Here is a 20,864-nt window from a genome sequence, read left to right as displayed (position 1 = left end):
ACTTGGAAATGCACTTACATGATGAACTTCTTTAGCAAAAGAAAGCAGCCTCATTCTCAAACTATCTTTGAGTAAAGATTGCACTGGTCCTTTGGACTACATAGAATAACAAGTTGTAACGGTTCTTGGACAAATAACATGAAAGCATCACTGAACCTTTGGTTTGAATTTCCTCACCTCCATAAGCAACAAGTCTCGCACTACTGACTACACTGAGTTGTTTGCTAGTTCTCACTTTAGCAGATGTATCTGCTGATATAACATTACACCATGAACCAGTGTCTACTTTAAGCTCTGTGGATTTTCCATTAATCCGGACAGTACAAAACACTTTGCTCCTTGTTAATAAAGTCACTGCATCAACTCTTTTATCAAGCACTGATACACCATTTACATAGAAAGATGACTGATTTGGCTCTACTTGATCAGCTTGCTTTTTTCTGTGACCTTTCTTGACAACTGTGTGAGACTTACTTGATCTGCAAAACTTTTGGAAATGGTTCCATTTTTTTTTTTTTACACTTATGACATTGCTGACCAAATGCTAAGCATTCTCTCTTAGACTCATGATTTGCACCACAACTGCGACAGTTAATAATAAAGCTAGACTTTGGTTTTGCTGATTCACACTTGTACTGCACTGAGCTTGCTCCCTTCTTAGAACTTGCTGGAAAGCTACATGTCCTCCCTGGAAACCCCGTAGCTGCCATGTGCTTGGGCCTGTTTTTGTTTGCCATGTGTTTCATGCTATCTACATTTGCTGTGGAGCCAACTGAAACCATGCTCTTGTCACTTGCAAGCATACTTGTGTGTTTTTATGTCACCTCATGGATTTGACAAATGTCTAAGGCTTTGGCTCAACATTAAATCACTGTCACGAAGTAAAATCTTTCTCACAGCAGCACTGTTAATACCACACACAAGCCTGTCCTTTATCAACTCATCTTTTATGTCACCAAACCGACACATTTTAGCTCTGTTTCTCAGGTCAGACATACAAGCTGCAAATGTTTCCCCTGGTTTCTGATTTCTTATGTAAAACAAATGCCTCTCTAATGTAATATTTGTCTGGGGTTTACACATTTCTCTGAACTTGTGCTTCAAACACTTACAGTCTTCCCTTGATTCAGCCTTTACAACAATATGAAGGTTTTCACCTTCTTCATATAATGCAGGTACATAACACAAATGAATGCTCTCTTGCTATGGGCTCTGGACCCAGCTAGGTTTAGCAAAAATGAATGCCCTGGTGCGTGCACCTCTATCTGCATAAGCTGCTTTTATAAAATTATTGTACTCTTGTTCAAATATTCTCCACTTCTCTGCAATATTCTAATCAAATACAAGTGGTAGGGGCTTTTGACATCCATCTGCCATATTAACTCATACCAGTGAAGGGTTCTGCAAATAAGCACAAATATGCACATATGCCAGAAATATATGCCAGTATTTGTAACTTTGTCTAATGCATTTGCGCTTCTGAAATTATACCTTTTGGGCTTTTCGAAATTATGCTAATGAACAAACTCATAGTACCTTTGAATAACTGGACTTTGTGAAATAAACTTCTCGGGAACTTTAACACTCTTGTAATATTGTTTTGCATTGCTAAAGTCATTTATCAACATTTTAAAAAGCACTTAAAATAACTGCATGATGCAAATAAACTGGACATCTCTTGCCCTAAACTCAAACATTTCAAAGTAATTGCACTTTGCGAATAACTGCACACAGCACACTGAAATGTCCCCAAAATGGTGGTACCTTGCTAGGCAACTCATTACAGTGCAAGAAACACACTGTAATGGTGGCACTTTCTGAAAATACACACCCAGCACAAGAAACTTTTAAAAATCGCTATACTTTGACTGTACTTTATGAAACAGTTGCACTTTGCACACAAACTCTTCAAAATACATGCACAGTAATAAGCAAACACTGTAAGCACTTTTACACACTGAGATACTTCGAATAACTTTAGATATGTCCTTGATACAATACGAAGTCATAGTTATGCCAAAACACAGTACTTTGCCAAAACACATGCAGTTATGCCTCACTTTATTTCTGCTTAAAGTGCCCTTTTTTGCTCTTATTATATTAGTTTTTCTCGTTTAATCTCTTTTCGTGCCCAATGTACTTTTCTTGTGCTCGTTTTACTCTGAACATGCCTTGTTTTGCTTTAAACATGCTTGTTTTATTTCATTGTTACCATTTCATCAAATACCTTTATTTTAAACATTTCCCTTTGTTAAACTTTTTGTGCCTTCTGCTTGCTTAATAATGCAGTTTGTGCCCTTCTAATGCCCCATTTTGTCTTTTCTATCAAATAAACAGTTTCTGCTACTTCTCATTACCTTCGATTATTTTCTGGTTCTTTTTGTGCTTGTTTCTCTTAATTTTACCTTCACTGTCATTTCTGCACATCTCGGCCCTGAATTTCATTCTCTGCCATCCTGGTTCTGACACCATGTCTCTCTCCTATTTTAGACACAATAGAAGAGTCCTCGTGGGTTCTGTTCAAGCAGCTTTATTTTATACATACACATCACTATAGAAGTTTACTGACTAACTTAAGTAACTTGTATACAAACTAACAACTGTGATCATGCATGCTCTCACTCTGGCTGCTCTTACAAAATGGCATTAGGGATTTCAAGTGTCTGGAATTTATATGTGCACATACAGCCTTGACATGCTTCTTAAAGATACAGCACATGTCACTTGCACTCTGATCTACAGACGGGTAGTTGAAGTCGCCTGTAAGTATGGTGTTAGGCTGGATGTTGAGAGATTCAGTAGGTTTAGTTAGGAAGTGTGGCTTTCTAGAGTCATGTTAGGGGATCTGTAGCTAACAAGGATATGATATGGGGTTGCACTTACGGTTAGTGGGGCATGGAATAGATCGAGCAAGTCATGTTTTTGGACCAGTCTAGCAGTACACTTGTCCTTTATGAACACAGATACCTCCTCCCTTTGTTTTATTCTGAGCTGAGGGGGATCAAAATGTATGAAAGGCACTGAAACCTTTGACAGCTGGGGTGCTTTCCATGGTTCTGAACCATGTGTCCATGACTGCACATATGCCTGCATTCTCCAGGGTAAGAAGTGGTTTCAGGGACTGCAGTTCTTTTATTTAAACTCCTAGCATTCAGCAGCAGTACCTTTAAGTAGTCACAAGTGATTTTTTTTTGGTTGTAGGGTTTAACAACTTGGCACAGCCTAAAAAAGGTAATATGGGGATAGGTAAAGTTTTTGCCAGTATCCAGAAGTCAAGTGGTGACAAATACAAACCATCTCTGGCAAAGCATCATGGTTGGTCAGTCACGTCTGCTGAAAGCAGGATTAGCATCAGTCGCTCCAAAGAATCTCTGGCTTGGTCTCAAATAATTTTCTGGAGCCACCGTTTTTCCTCATGTGCAGTCTTGACAGATACTGGATTCCCTTACTGTGACACCAGAAAGTCAATCATTTTTTGCTGGTACTATGGCATCATCACTGGTGACAGTAAGATGCTACTCAAGGCTAGATTTATACCCATCTGAGACACATTCAGACAGCTCCATCATGTCTCTCAATATAATACAGTGAGGTATGTTTTAAGTCATTTATGCCTATGTGGACTATGATTGTGTGTCATACTGCTATTTGAGGCTTAAAGACGTAAGTGCATGCATGATCTAGCAGATCTTGGCTCCAGACAGACAGCTCACTATGGTCCTCTCCTTGTTTAGCCTGGTAAGGGGGGCATCAGTACGTCTTACAGTGGAATCCCCAATAACTAGAATATTTGGCTGTGTGGTATCTTCCCTATGGGCTTGAACGTGGGGATACTATGAACTTCAGAGTTGTGTGTTGTGCGAGGTGCTGTCTTTTTTTGTGTGTGCGCAGGGCCACTGTGAGATGGTTTTAAGAGGTCTTAGAAGTTTGGGTACCATCACATATGGGCATCCGTCTCTCTCTCTTCCTTAGTGTTGGCAGGGTGTGTTTTGGGTATAATGCTGACACCCTGATTTTCATTTTTTATGTGTATGTGAATGCCTTGCTCCCGAGGACATGGTGTATCTAACACTTCTCACACACACTGTTTGTCACCTCTTAAATTTAATGGTTCTCAGTGAACATGAGGCAGTTACTACACTGCCTCAGGATGTTCATATCCACCAAGCTAGAAACAGAGATGACAGGGAAATGCCTCTCCATTATACCAGATCCTTATGAAATTGGAAGGAGTAAGGGAGAGCCACTTAACGGTCTCAGTGAGAGCGTTTACTATTAGATGACCTGCAGTGGTGCTGCCCTCTGCATAAACAGTGCTTTTCTAGCAGCTATGAACAGTGGGAGACTTTGGAAAGTGCTTCCTATAGAGGATTTTAAACTGGAGATTTATTTATTTATTTTATTTATTTATTGACATTTGTTAACCGGGTTTGTCCAACTGGGCTTGTGGCCCATTTTCAGTGGAGACCCGAGGAGAAAAGCTCCAGTAGTACATTTTAAACCAGTATAATTTTAAATAATATTGACATAATAGCAGTTATAGCAAAAAGATTCACATATGTTGGGTTACATGCATAAAGTTAAAGTTGCATTAAAAAGAAGCTAAGTAACAACTTTACATTGATATAGTTCAATAGGTCAACAATAAAAATTTTTTGTTTGTATAAAATTATGCAAATGCATAGTAGACACATTGGAGAGAGAGGTGTAATGAGGTACTAAGTATGGTCCTTTTGAGGGTACATAAAGAGAAGGAAGACTAGGTAGATGTTTGCATATATACAAGGCATGGGTAACCACATCACAGCAAGTACAAAAAACATTTGTATCAGCTTTGTAGGTACACAGATGTTTTTAGAAGCAATCCAAGGTCTTGTGGTCATAGGAGTCTAAGCCTGGTACAGGAAAGCTCTGAATAAATGAATACAGTCTCACAAAAATGTAAGGCATTTATGTCAGCAGGATGAAAGACTTTTACACAGTTATGCCCTCAGGCTACTCGGATAAATGCACGATAAGTCTTCCACCACCAGTTTCCAACTTGAATGGATTGAATCAGCCCTCTGCTCCCACCAAAATGCAGGAAAAACCCTCTTAATGTGAAACAAACTTTTTTTCAGCTCAACTGCAGTAACAAATGCTCTACAACAAAAGGTAGAACTCCTTCATTGGCAACACTCTCTCTTAATTGCTTTATTCAATATATATCAATACAAATGCAAATCTTGTCTTACTTTACAGTGGTAACTATTCCGTTCATCTGGCTCTATTTTTTCTTCTTGACACCCAAGCTATTCATTAGCTTCAAAAACCTGTCCAGTTCTACTACTGAGAGCTAATGGCACTTTCCTTGGAATATGCATCAGCTTTAACTCACTTATGACATATTCTGGGCAAACTTCCTGAACAGAAAATAAATCAGCAAAGCTAAAAAGCATATTACTATGATTTTATATGGTACCTGAGATTTTTCTGTAACTATGCATCTCTTTTTGAATATGTACACAGGAAAATGTTTCCTCCACTTTTATACTGAATTCACTGTACCTTTCTCAGCTGCTCACAAATCAAATCAGCACAGAACATTAAATGAATTAATATCTTTACATACTATGACCTGAAAAGGATCAATTTTTTTATTTTCAGATGTAAAATGCAGTCATATAGTTTTGACACAATGGTGTCAAATGGTGCCATGATCATATTTAAATGTTTATTAAAATTCAATAACACATGAATAGCATCTGTGTTGTTTATGAGACCCCATAAGGGCTTGATTTTAACTGCCTTGAGAAAGAAGTGCACTACATGATGTCCACTTTCTGAAATCCGGCATTAGCATTCATTTATCATAAATTTAGATGGTATAGGACTGGAAAAGGGCATTCTCAGCTTGATGTTATATAGCTGAGCCCATCACAAAAATTCATTCGCAGCTGAAAGCAGGATTAGCATCAGTCGCTCCAAAGAATCTCTGGCTTGGTCTCAAATAGTTTTCTGGAGCCACTGTTTTTCCTCATGTGTGGTCTTGCATCTGGAACTATTAGGGCTACATGAATTTCTAACTTCCAAGGTACTGCTTTGCTGTTGCAATAGGCAAGTCTGACATCAACAGTCTGTCTTGCTAAAGTTTCCAAGACACAGTGCTATCCAAAACTGCTAAAAAAAAATAGATCCTTTGCAATGGTTTCAAAGTTGACTTTAGCCCACTTAAATTCCTGGACAGATGAATTATCTGGCAGTCAATGCCAGCCACTTCTGAAGTTACTGAATGCCATCTGTTGTCAAAGCTTGGGTACAGGTAGACATGCTAGATACTGAGAAAGGTGAAGACTAGTACCAAGCACTTCATATTTTTGGCGCTCTGGATAGATAAAATGGAGGCGCCATAAACTTCTACTTCAAATTTCAAATGTGTTCTGCAAGACAGATGAATAGGCATATAACAAGTATATCTTACAAGCAAGTCCAAGGAAGATGTGCATACCTATTATTTTAGCAAGGGGGGAAATAACCTTTTAAAGAAAATATTCAGAATATTTTATTACTGCTGCAGACTGCTAAAGGCTGATCAAACTAGTACTTGTCTTAGTTTGCATTATTTGGTAGCACAAAATAAGTTAATCTACAATAAACCCTGTCCCTTTCTTCTGGACCGCTACCAAATACACTGATTCCTTTTAAAGGTGGGTTCTGATGCCATATGCAGCTGATGTAGGGTTGGAAAACTGATATAATTAAAGAAGTTTGCACAAACCATTGTAGTCTTTGGAAATTCTTTTTTGTTTCCACTTTTTCTGCAGTAATATATTGCCATGGCTCCACAAAATGTTGAAACTTTCCCCATGTTTAAAGGTAAAGGAAGCATCATGTGTCAGTTTCCCTGTTAGTTACATTAGCAACCTCAGAGATGTCCAGTACCTATACCCCCTCATCCTGTAGGGTACTGCTGAAGCAGAACTTTTACAGGAGACCAATTTTGTGCTCTAAAAACTTCCAGTAAACTGGATGTGCTGAAAATCTCTTTGACAGCAGACTTAAAATGTTAATGCCCCTTTTGCTAACTGGTTTGCCAAAAGCAGTATCCTTCATAAAGGAAATCTTAAACATGGTTTAACAGATGATCAGAGTAAGACTGTTTATGTAATCCAAAAAGGCTAACTGGCAGTACTTTAAATTTTCCTCTCATGGCTGCATCCACTGAATCATAAGCACACACAGTCATATATTCTTTTTTATTTTGTTTTTAGGGAGATGGAAGGTGTAGAAGCTAGTAGTTGGAAAGTGTAGAAAAGACTGGCTCATTAGTTTTGCTTCTGGTAAAGGCAGCTCACAAGAGATCATCCAAGTAACAGTCAGGGATTTCTGCTTAGCTCTACACCCACCTGCTCCCTGCAGCATTCTGACAATCATGATAATTAAGCCTCATAAAATACTGGCACATTCCAATGCATATACTGATTCTATCTGTAGTGAGTAGTGTTTTTTTTTTTTTTTTTTGGGGGGGGGGGGGGGTGAGTACATCTATGACCTTACTACTGCCAGCTACTTCTCTGAGCCTGCATGAGCAGTGGACTGAGCAGTACAACATCCCCCAGGAGGGTTGAGTCAGTGGCACTAACTCATTCCCATCTCTCCCTACTTGACTTCTCCAGCACCATGTCCATGTCATATAATCGAACTTCCAAAATTTCGAACACCATACGTTCGAACTTGGAAGTTCAAAATATGATGACATCGAAACCTCAGAACAGTTAATTTTTTCCCAGAGAAAAAATTTGTGTTCCGAAAAACACACACAGCACAAGCACACCAAAAACCTAATAAACCTACACTAAACCTTACATACACAACTATCTATGCACTGACCTCAACCCAAACCCAAACCCTAAGGTCCATCACTATCACACACTTACCTTAGTCGCACCCTAACCCTAAAGTCCGTCACTATCGCACACTTACCTTACCCACACCCTAACCCTAAAGTCCGTCACTATTGCACACTTACCTTATCCGCACCCTAACCCTAAAGTCCGTCACTATCGCACACATACCTTACCCGCACCCTAACCCTAAAGTCCGTCACACTTGCACACTTACCTTAACCCGATCCATAACTTTCGCACCACAGTAGAAAAAATGTCGAAGCCGTGGAAACAGCCAACCGAATTATTTCCCTAGGAAATAATTCGTATTTCCGGGGCTTCGACATTTTCATTTTTCAAACTACCCCGTTCGAACTTCTAGTCTTCGTACATCTTGACGGTCGATTAAATAACATAGATCCTCCAGCATCTATGGCACTAATTCATCTGGAGTCATTTGGGTTACTGTCCAGGCATTTTAGTCTGCACCACAGAGTCTACTCTTCTTACAAGTAAAGCTGACATGGAACAGCAGGGGGTGACCATGGTATCATCTCATACCTTTCAACCTTAGAGCAAGAAATCTGGATAAAGCCATACATAAAAAGGGACTTCCAAGATGGCTGCACACTGAGTAACAGCTTGTTTCTAGCCCAGTCTGTCCCAGTGTAAAAACAGAAACTCAGCAGTGGCCAGTAGACTTGTGTTTATGGGTAAATTTCAGTAACTGGCTAGTAAAGCCACACATAAAAAGTGGGACAAAGGTCCAAAAATAGGGGCAGTTTTTAAATAATTCTCTTACAAACTTAGAAAGTTGATAGAATAACAGGTTTTGCATTAGCATGATTTTTTTTAAAGGAATGAAGCCTGAAACTCAAATATCTCATTATTTTCTAACTTCAATCTTAAATGATTTGCCACTAGTTTGCCAAAAAAACACAATTTTATGAAAAATGGAGCAAAATTAAAAGGCAAAATTCTGGACATTCTGTGAAAATATGTACAATTTAGAGGTACATATCATCTGATTGAAAAACTAAAAGTTTCTGCTACAGTTGAGCAATGAACTGTCATGTCAAATATTTTCATTTGTTAGGTACTGTATCTTTGCCATACGGCCCAGGTCATGGATGAAATACTGTTATCTACCTGTTTGGTTAACAAATGCAAAATAAAACAAAACAATGTTATATGACTTTCTGACAAACTTGTTAAGCATCTGTCCAAGCTAACATTTGGTGCAAAAAGGAAATGTACAGACCATCTGAAAAGTTCAGATGAAAGATTCAAAGTTCACCTAAGGTCTGCCTGCAGTGCAGCACAGAGTGTTACAATGCTTAAAGATATTAATGAATTTAATTCTGTAGTCCTAGGTCTAACTCCCACAGTTTCTTCTTGCATGATGTGCAACTCTGAGCAAGTCACTTAATCAGATCAACACTTGGAGAGGCATTACCCAACTGTCAAGTGAATAAACCAATTCATCACCCAGCTTTGTGCAGAAGTAGCTGTGGATGGTAATACTTGTACTGAACCTGAGGACATCACCAACCCGCTAGCAGACAGATTTGGCAAAATCTCCACCCCCCATCCCCACCAATCATACTTCATAGCATACCTGTCACCATTCCTCTGCCTAGTGTCTCCAGACAGCAATTAATAATCACACTCTCCAAGGCCAAAACCATAGCCACTATGGCACCAGACAACATCCCAGCCTACTTATTAAATGGTCAAAAACAGGAGTTAGCAGAACCACTAAGCCCCATCTTCAATCTCAGTCTAAGCACTGGCCTTGTCCCAGCTGAGTGGAAAACAGCAACTGTAATCCCCTTGCACAAAGGGGACCAACCTTATCAACAAGATGTAGGTGACCTTCAAACTCTTGACCCGACCCAGTTTGGCTTTGTTGAGGGGCAGACACTGCCTGCTAAACCTGGTGGACTTCTTTGAGAAAGTCACTAAGGCAATGGATGAAGGCAAAACAGTTCGCAGTGCCCATCTCAACCTAGCCAAGGCCTTTGACACAATCTCTCCCTCAGGCATCATTAAAAATCTACCCAGCTGAGGATTAACTCTTACATCATTAGATGGGTTGCCAATTGGCTCACAGAGCATATACAATCAACATTAGGGATGCCAACTCTACTAGAGACCTGTTACCAGTTGTGTTCCATGGGGATCTGTGCTAGGCCCCCTACTGTTTGGTATCTATTTTTCAGAAGGCCAGGAGAAAATTGATGGCCTATGGCTTACCAAGTTTGCTGATGACTGCAAATTAGGTGCAATCATCGAATCCCCCAAAGATGTCAACATACTACAAAATGGGCTTACACAGACAAATGATTGGTATCGAAGCCATGGACTTAAACTAAATGCAAAAAATGCATCATCGTCCCCTTTGGCAAAGGAGAAACCCCTGCTAATTACAATATTAATACCTCTCGAAGTTCAAACCCAGTGGTGAGAGATTTAGCAACGCAAGTTGATAGCAGCCTTAATTTTGATCATCAGGTGTTTACAGTATTAAGGAAGGCCTTCTACACTGCACACCTCATAAGCAAGGGTATAGCATCCAAAGTTAAGGAGGATGCAACTCTCCTGTACTCGACTCTCATCAGACCAAAATAGAGTACAACACTCCCTTCTGTATGCACCTCACCAGACATCTGCAGCAAATGGAGACACCTCAGAGGTTTCTCACAAGACAATTCAGAGCCTACAACACATGACCTACACAGACAGACCGAAAGCCCTATCACTTTACTCAGTATTGTATAGACTGCTTAGAGGTGACTTGTGTCTGACCTGCAGAGCAGTCTCAGACCCTGCCTCAATGAAGCTGCTGTACATCCACAAATCCGGTGGGACAAGATTTACTCTTAACCTAGTCTGTAATAGTAACAGAATATGCTGGAGATACAGACGCGTCTCCAAGAGGTTGCCACTCCTCTGGAACAAACTCTCAATTCATGTAAAACTGGGCTCCTCAATGACCCTATTTAAGTGGAACCTGGACAATTGGATGGGAAACTGTACATTTACACCTTCACCTATGTCCCCTCTTAGATGGGGCAGTCAGTGCTGAATTCAGATTTGCTCACAAACAGATTATATATATATATATATATATCGATCCATAAGGATAATATATGATCAGAAATGTGATTTATTCTATGTGCATTTTGACATAAATTTTTTTGGGGGATGGGGGGGGCATACTGATTCTCTACAGCGGACCACTGGCTTACTCCAAGGTCCACTCTGTTTAATGTTTCTACCTGACCTGCTTTAGCTTCTTACTCAGACTAGTCTGGACTAATGGATATCTGGGGCTATTAAGGAGATCAGAAATCCTGGGGCAGTGTCACACTGCTGTTGGAGAGTATTGAATGTCCTGTTCCCATCCCTTGTGTACACCAATGGCATCATGAGACAGGTGTGCAATAAGGCATGCTAGCATATCATCCCACCACTGTAGGAACTCAGCCACTGCCCCCACCTCACTAAGACTATGCCCCAAGTGTCTTCACACTCTGCTGCAGATCTACTGCAAGATGCATCCAAATGCATACTCTCCCATCCTCCCATGACAGTGCCTCAGACCCTCAAACAGTCAATCAAACCTGGGTTGCCTAGGCTTCCTGCCATTCATTCACACCGCTGTCCCAAGCTGGCTATTCATTCCTCTCTGCAAACTGGTTGGAAAGCCTCATACATCAAGCCATCTCCAGAAGTTGTTCGTCTTACTGGTGCCTCACTCATGAGACAGATAGGTGAGAGGGACAAAAGCTACCTCCGAATGGCTGTCATCTAAGTAGTCATGAAGGGTACTTTGGATTTCAGTTCCTGCTCCATCATTTTTACTGTCCATCATGGTCCTCGTTTTGCCCAAGTGTAGTCTTTGCCCAAATGACTCAAGAGTATGTCTTTACCCCATCAGTCTGGGGTCAACCACATTTGAGGATGGAACTACCAAAAGTACACAGTGGTCATCATAAGTCCATTTTTTTTCTTCAGGGAATCTTCACTCCATTCTCTGATGACTTATGTAGGTGCTTACATTGCTTTTTTGTTTTGTTTTTACACATGTACTAAATTACCAATTAAAAATTCACATACATCCATTAAAAGAAAACAAGTCATTTTTCGTATTTGTGCATTATACATTACATACTTTTTTTTTAGTAATTACTCACTCCAACATTACATAAACTGTTCAAAACCTGCCTTCCCTTAAACCATACTCATCCTTCTGAAAATTATTCTGCCTGTACTAGTCCCACAAATTCCATTTATTTCTATGTAAATTGTTCCTTCGATTTTCTAAAGATCTCGCCTGTATTTTTTTTTCCAATAGTTTTGGTTTTGATTTACATTTTCTAGTATTTGCCTAGTTGGTAGCCAATTGCATTAAAACTTAATAAGGCCTTGCTATGCATACACAATTCAGATTGTGTGTTCTAGATCAAAAGAAACATTCCTTAGTTACAGACATCTCTTACCCCAACATTTCTGAAAGCATATTTTGTCAGTAATTTTTAAAATCTTCTAACTTGTTACATTCCCAGGTGTTTCCATTACATTGAGGGCGTATTACAGCTGTGTGTGTGTGTGTGTGTGTGTGTGTGTGTGTGTGTGTGTGTGTGTGTGTGTGTGTGTGTGTGTGTGTGTGCCCCCCACCTCCATGCCATGAATGCTACCACAGAACTGCATGGAAGCATCAAGTGTGCATATCTGGTCTGATTTCAGCACCCTGCAGGTGTACAGTTGTTTTGTAATGACTGCATCAGATCAAAGCCATTAACCTTCATCACCTGCCCCCTTGGATGATCAAATTGGTAGCAGCTGTTCACTACCATCCTCTCTGGGTAGCTCCTTCAGCTCCCAGGCTCACTAAATAAACCAAGTCAATTGGGTTACAGTCAGGGATTTTTCCCTTCATGCAATGAGATGGCAAAATAATGACATAAGAAGATATAGAACTGCTTCAGAATCTGAAAGACACTGCAGTGCAACAGTAAACTGTCTTTATAATTTCATGACTTCAAGGGCTTCCATTACAACTGTCCATAACTGCTATCTTGTACTCCTACTATACCTCACAAAGCAGTGGAAATAAGCAACACACTCTCAACGGTCCACTTACATGATTAATCCTAAACCTATACATTTGTCAGTGGGAACTACAGTTCATAAATTCATAGATTAAGTACTAGGCTGGCTGGGAGGGTATGCCATTTTAAGTATAGGCAATTTCTTTCAAAGGTGATAATCAAACCCTGTACCTTATGTCAGTGAAGTAAACACCTTAACCATTAAACCAACCCCAATTGCAAATCAGTCTGGAGGGTACTCCAAAACACAGCTCATTAGTGATTAAATTATCCAGATCACCCCCCCCCCCCACCAACACACACACACACACACACACACACACACACACACACACACACACACACACACACACACACACACACACACACACACACTGGGCATTAAAAGTGCTCAACAGAATGAAATGGATTGCATGAGTGCTGCAAAGTTAGCACAACACATATAGAGCTAGTTTCTGACTATGTTGCCAAACTTACTTCTGCATGGTAATTTATTTTATTTTTTTACAGGAATGCTACTTCTGCTTCATATCAAAATATAAAAATGATAAAGCTACTTGATATACCATATGCCACATTTTATATATTACATGCCTTACAAAATGTTACTGGCTTTTTGAATATACTTATAGTGCACTTCAGATCCCGATGGTATTAATGAAATGTTGCGCTTCCTTTAAAGTGATGCTTTCAAGTACTATTTTTACTTGCAGTCTAACTTTTGTAATTTAACTGCTGACAGATAATTCTATTGAAAAAGATATCTATTTTTAAAAATAAATATAGAAATGTTACATATAATTAAATAACTTGAAGTCTTCACTTTGATTTAAAGATATATTGAACTAAATTTTAGGAACAGTACTGCAATGAAACTGCAGTTTGTCTTTGCTTCAAAATCTAATCTAAGAAAAGTCAAATGCATGTTTTTTTGCTAGCCAGCAACACACCCAAGGCAGTGTTCTTCTGTTTCTCATAGCAGTAATTCTGTCCGCTATTTTTCTCCAACATTTCTTTATTCTTTGATTTTTTTCAGGCATCAGTTACTAAAGAAAGTCATACATTTTCAAACTTCTGCTCATAATGTTTTAGCTGGTGAAAGACTGAATCCATACAATAGATTATTCCTATTACACAAAACTGCAAGATGAAAGCCCTCGAATTTTTGTAACTGCAGTTTCTTCTGTGATTCTTCATTGTTTGGATAGTTCTTTCCAGTTGTCCAATAGAATGTAGACTACATGGACTGGAAATTACAGACATGAATTTGCATAAAAATCTGAATTTCAGACCTTTGTATTGTGGACCATTGTCAGATATGATGACATTGGGTATCTCCTGTCTCAATAATCATCATCATCTTCTTTCGGCTGTTCCCATTAGGGGTCGCCACAGCAGATCACCTGTTTCCATTTCTTCCTGTCCTCTGCATCTTGCTCTGTCACACCAACCACCTGCATGTCCTCTCTCACCACATCTATAAACCTTATCTTAGGCCTTTCTCTTTTCCTGTTACCTGGTAGCTTCATCCTTAGCATATTTTTCCCAATATACTCAGCATCCCTTCCTCAGCACATGTCCAAACCAACGTAATCTTGCCTCTCTGGCTTTGTCTCCAAACCTTCCAACCTGGGCTGACCCTATAATATACTTATTCCTAATCCTGTCCACCCTCGTCACACCCAGTGTAACTCTGCCACATCCAGCTCAAACTCCTGCCTTTTTGTCAATGCCACTGTCTCCAACCCATATAACATAGCTGGTCTCACTACCCTCTTGTAGACCTTCCTTTCACTCTTACAGGTACTTGTCTGTCACAAATCACTCTTGACACTCTTCTCCACCCACTCCATCCTGCCTGTGCTCTCTTCTTCACCTCTCTTCCACACTCACTGTTACTCTGAACTATTGACCCCAAGTATTTAAACTCATCCACCTTTGCCACCTCTACTCCTTGCATCCTCACTGTCATTCACACACATATATTCTGTCTTAGTCCTGCTGACCTTCATTCCTCTTCTCTCTAGAGCATATCTCCATATCTCCAGGGTCTCCTCCACCTGTTCCCTACTCTCACTACAGGTCCTGTCTCGATAATATAGACTTAAATTCCTTCTTCACATGCATGTGCTCCATCAATTTAATTAATTCAGGTAATTTTAAGCAGTAATCCTCATATAAAAAATACTTCACTTTGAACTGAAACAGATCTACACGTACTCGGCTTCAAGGATGCCCTACTACTGGGAATGCTACCATCTCTTCATTTAGGCTGCTGTTATGACATTCAGCCCAGATGCCACTAAGCTGAACAACTTGTGTTTGAGGTGACAGTCCAGCCACTAATTTTCATTGTTTTTGCATTTGTTGTACTTTACTGTTACAATATAACATTCGCCTATCCTCGCTCTCATACATTCAATTTATGTTTGTTGGGAGCTACTATTCTGTCCACTGTGAACATTAAGACCTGGAAACATTATATTTTTATTTTAAAGAAAAAATGCTGACCTTTTTTCCTTATTCATGACTTTTTTTTTATTTAGGCCATATTTTTGTTGGATTAAAAGGCTGGAAGAAACTCTAAAATAGACAAAACATCTAGAATCACTCATCTGGCTTTATTCAGTTATTTCCTCAACAGTTACTGTATTACAATACTAGACATGCCTATTGTCACAATGTGTACTTGATCACACTTGCCTACAAGTCCACTAAAAAATAAATGTACCAAAAGTGAAAATTTTGTGGCATATAAATGTCCACTCAAATTAGGGGAGGGGGAATGACAGCACATCTGTCTGATGTTCTAAAACTGAACTTAATAGGAACATATAAACGTACTCCTTTTTATCTCGGCCTTATGGAGAAGATGACTTTTTTGTTGTCCATTAGCCACAGACTACTGGCACTCACTGGTCTGCCAGTACCCCTTACATTCCTGCAATTCTGACAAGACAGGAATTTGGCATCATCACAGTGTCCATCCTTTTAAGGGAGAATCTGCCATCTATTGACCCACCACACGCTGAAGGAGGGGGTGGCAGTAGCTAGCTTACAAGCTGCCATTACTAGTGGCAGTTGCTTTCTTTATATGTCCTGTGTGTGTCCCACTCATAAGAAGAGACAGTCTACAATGCATCCAATAGCCTGGCCATTATTGTCACCACACACACTTATTAAACACACTACACATGCCCAATAACTTCTGAATGTACAGAAAACCCTGCGGGCAACTACAAGGAGGCCACTCCACATCTGTAACACCTGCATCCTCTCCCAAGAGAAGGGCATCAGGCCTCTGGTTATTCAGTCCCACTTCTAATTTTTCTCCACAGTCTGGCCCCATAAGCACCAGTCTGGTTAGTCAGTCCTGGGCTGTCAGCTTTGCAGCCTGGAACTCTGCCCTACACTAATAGGCCAGATCTAGGAAAGGACCTTTTCCCTGTGGTTACACTTTCATAAATTTTTATGAGGTATACAGATGCTTATTTAATGGGCAGATCACAGATCTCTTCCCTTCAGAAATGTGGGGACTAGAAATGTGCTAGATCCCATGATATTTTTATATTCCTTAATTACAGGAAATATTCATCTTTCAACATTTGATAGCCTATAGAACATTGCAGAAAATGACCTGCGTTTGAAAAACAGACTTATTTTTACAGCAAATGCAAACATGAAGATAAGCTTACTAGGAGGAGTGGATAACTATATTTCTAATATGCCTACTTCCTAATAATGGATAGAATGAACAAGGCACTTGCCATGGGTGTCAACTTGTAAGTGGCAACAAACCTTCAAAAAAGTTTGGTCATTGCGTATAGACACCCAGTGAGCTGTTAAATTAAACTACCTAAAATAAAAAGAGAAAAGAACAGTGTTAGAAAAATATGTATTAATGCATATGTTTAGTGCTTATTAGAAGCTAAAAGGGTTAACACATTTCATTCTATTTTATGTACAGCTTAATTCTGTATGAGATTATAAGGTGCTTTTTCAAACTGCAGTATGCTTTCTGAAATTGCAAAGATGCTCTCTGACCTAGTAATTGCTAGCACAGCAAAAATCATGTTGTGCCTTTTGGAAATGTACTGAGAAGCAGGTGATTATCTGCTAGGTCAGGAAAATGAATGAATAGTGAATGAATAGAGCAATACTGTTTTCTATAATGTGATTGAATATGAACAATCAGCCCTGTTCGTGTTATGAGAACATGCACAGCTGCGGAAAAGAAGAGATACATCAGACAAAGACAGTTTGAAGAAATAAACTGTAATCTGTACTTGCTTTGTGCTTGAATTAGCCATAGTACCTTGAATGGTAACATTACATAGTGGGAAGTTGTATCTGACCGGTGGTCATCAAGGCCACGTTGTTTTTCTTAGGAAGTTTTTCATAAACTTGATGTGCCAGCAGAAAATCATGGACAAACAGCTGTTATGAAATAATATTGAAAGAACTTGTGATTTGTTACGTCAGCTTAGTAGGCAATACCTTGTAAGAAATGTATAAAAATGGATTCACTTCCTGATTTTAGTTAGACAAACTCTGTATTAGCACGTTTTTGTCTCCTTGCTGCAAGATTAAAGTGCCTTAACCTGAACCTGCCGTGTACTGATCTTTTTGAAGTTTAGTTTTTCCTTTGACAAACAGAATAACTGCCTACCTTACAAAACAGCAGTCTGACAGTTTTATAAGCTATCTACAACTGAGAAAGTGAGAGCAACTACTTAATGTCAGTTTGTAAAGTATCACTCTTTCCTTTTTTACAGTGGGTTGTTACAATAATAAATATGTTTGGTATAAACAAAAAATGTTTATAAAAGTGCATGCTTAGTAATGTAGAAAACCCAACAAATCATTGCTTGCTTAAGAAAAATTTGAGAGTTTGCAAGTTATCAGAAAGCAGGGAGGAAAATAAATGGTTGCATCACCCATGGCAACAATTTCCCTTGCTACAGATGTGCTTCTTACGAGGGTTTCTGCTCCACTATAGCAGTCTCTTCCAAGTTGGGCTCATACAGCTCCATAATCGACAATTATTTCTTTAAAAGAAATACATTAAAAAGAGTTTGGCCTCAGTATGCATGTCAAGCTTTTAATAACACTCACAATTTTTAATGGCTTAAGATGTCCCAAGATAAAAGACCCATCTGGTGTGAGACCTTTAAAAGCCATCTGCCTACCACAGTCATACAATTTATGCAGTGGTACCAGCTCAGATGCTGCGGTAGCATTGTCGCCTCACAGTTAGACGTTGCCCGTTTGATTCTCAGTTAGAGCGTCTTGTGTGGCGACATGCGTGAATGGGCGTTCCTTCGTTGAAGGTTGTGCGTTAGACCTGGCAAGCCAGCACGAAAAAATCTACTACCAATCATTAGCAGACCGGAGTTCCGCTGTGGCGACCCCTAACCAGGAAAAAGCTGAAAGACACAACAACAACAACCAGCTCAGATAAATAAGATACAGAAAGGTAAAATGTCTTCTAGTCAATCTTCTAAAGTTCTGAGAGAATACAAATGTCCAATACTTATCAGCCCAAACTGTTGAAGAAGAAGAAAAAAAAAAGACAACCTGGTCATAATGTGAAACAACAAAACAAGTGACAGTTCAAATGGGGTGATACGAATTGAAGGGAGCGTGAAACAAGCTTTTCATATGTGCACTGATTTAAGTCACCATTAAGAAGAGGCTAGTTCAATGTAATACCAACACCGCAATATGCTATAGTATACACATGGACATACTTAGTGTTCAAAAATCTAGAGTGATAAACTGATTAAATGTACACTTATTTTAATTCTGCAAAACTCCTCCTTGAAGCCATTAGAAGAGCAATACTTACCCTCTCTAAGAACTACCTTCTCATATGGTGGGAACTTATTACGGGCAGTGAGGGCTGCAAGGTCATCTTTGCTCTTTCTCAAATTCTTCTTCACTCCCCTCAGTCCTCTCATCTTCCAGAACTCAGCCCGAGCACCAGAGCTAGATGTGGATAACTTCTGAACCACCTCTACATTGGCGATCTGCTCTGCTCTGCATGAGAAAACATGAAAGTAATATGTGGAAGGTAGGTTACCAGGCACAACAGGAAAATGCAGAATTAGCTCAGATTCTGTACCAGATATATTGAAAAAAAAACAGGGAGAAAGTGAATGATTGCAGTTCACAGCAGCTTCAACAACAAATAGTACAAGCCAGTACGAGACAATAGCTAGTATTCAATGAGAAATGCAACACAATGAAAATACATAAAAATTCTGCCACAAAGTGCAGAGGATAACCCCCTAACAGTGGCCCAGGTGACAGATGACCGAGTAGCAGTACGAGTGCCTACTAGAACTAGCAGGGGGGAGGAATGATGCAGCGTTGCTGGCCTGCTTCCACTTGGGAGGAGGGGGTGGGGTACAAGCATGAGCACTCATTTCCATTGTGAGAATTCCTGAAGGACACTGGTATCCAATCGGAGTTAAGTGACACTTCCTTGCTGGTAACCAATGAATATTCAATCTTGGCGTTGTTATGGATATATGCACAATGGAAAGACCCTTAAAAGTACAGAAGGATGACAGTTCTGCTTTCTGCTGCTAAACTACTGCTTCATGAAAGTAAAAAGTATTGTCAAGATAAAGGAGATTGGGAAGCGGTACCAACAGCAGCAGATATTTGGCTGCACAGGGACTAAAAATATAAAATTACCACCACCGCATGACATTTGGCCCAATTTTCTTACAGGTAAAGGCTGCCTAAATGCAGAAGAAGAATATCCATCAAACATATAAGCTAATGTAGAAATGTTTCAGTTCTGCAAGGTTATTTACTTCATCAGTTCTGAAAATTGTGAACTAAAAAAAACTTGTAGAAAACTTTTATAATTTCAGCAATGACATTCTGCTCTGTTAACAATTTAATTTTACTTGTTAACTGAGTAAATGAAACAGTGCTTCTTGGACCATTTCATCCATGACCGGGCCCACACAAAAGCAATCTTTCTCAGTATACATGAATAATGAGTTTAACAAGTGCAAGTCATTTCTTCTTACAAATAAAAATACATTCCTGTAACATCAACAAAATCATGCAATTTCAGCATCTCAGTAATAACTGCCAGAGTCAGCAAAAACTTTGCTCCTCTTCCTATTTATTGCTCTTCTGCAGTCAAGGTACAACTCAAATAAAACATGCTTCTGTGCTCTACTGCATTACATATGCTCTTCAAAAAAAATCTGGCCAAACAAAACTTCATCCTGCAATCTCATACAAAAGGAGAAGGCAGCAAGCATGTTTTCTGACTTAAATATATGTATACAAAATCCACGCGTGCGTGCACACACACACACACACACACACACACACAGACACACACACACACACACACACACCTGCACAAATTATCCACAGGGAAACAAGCAAGACTCAATCCTGCAGCATAAAAAAGTTAAATCTCTGATTTAATTTAAGCTCTTTACAAGGTAGATAATTCTGATACTTTAGTTATACCTTCTCACAATACTGTCGTCATTTGTAGGCTGAGTGACCCAGATGTTACAAGCCTGATTAAGTGCTTGGGTGCTGGAGCAGTCAATGCAGCACATGGAGCAGGGGACAGAATGGTCAATGCTAGCTTTGTCAACCTTAGGGAAGGGATGATAGTTCTGTTTCTGCTGTAACATCAAATACTCAGTACAGACAAATGCCTGTGACTGCCAGTGCCAGAATCAGAAATTTACACCCACCAAGCAGAAAATGCACTTCAACAAACACTGCCATATGCATAAAAGTGTCGGACAATGAAAGGTGGCAGCTAAGGTACTGTCCTGGATCACTGATGTGCTATGTTACCCATCATGAATCCAATTCTTCTGAGTACAAATAAGCT

General features: G+C 39.5%; 1 protein-coding gene across 1 annotated transcript in view; it reads right to left on the bottom strand.

Annotated features, from left to right (window-relative positions):
- Positions 1–20,864, bottom strand: part of TJP3 (tight junction protein 3) — a gene marked incomplete at its 5' end in the record, with an annotated part of 839,650 nt that overhangs the window by 190,347 nt on the left and 628,439 nt on the right. The window contains 1 exon segment of the mRNA XM_044053884.1: positions 18,831–19,021. Coding sequence (XP_043909819.1) covers positions 18,831–19,021 — 191 coding nt within the window.

This window comes from Protopterus annectens, chromosome 13.part0 (assembly GCF_019279795.1).
Source record: "Protopterus annectens isolate FY-2018-M chromosome 13.part0, PAN1.0, whole genome shotgun sequence".
Classification (NCBI taxonomy): Eukaryota; Metazoa; Chordata; order Ceratodontiformes; family Protopteridae; genus Protopterus; species Protopterus annectens.
This window is presented reverse-complemented; position numbering and strand designations above follow the sequence as displayed.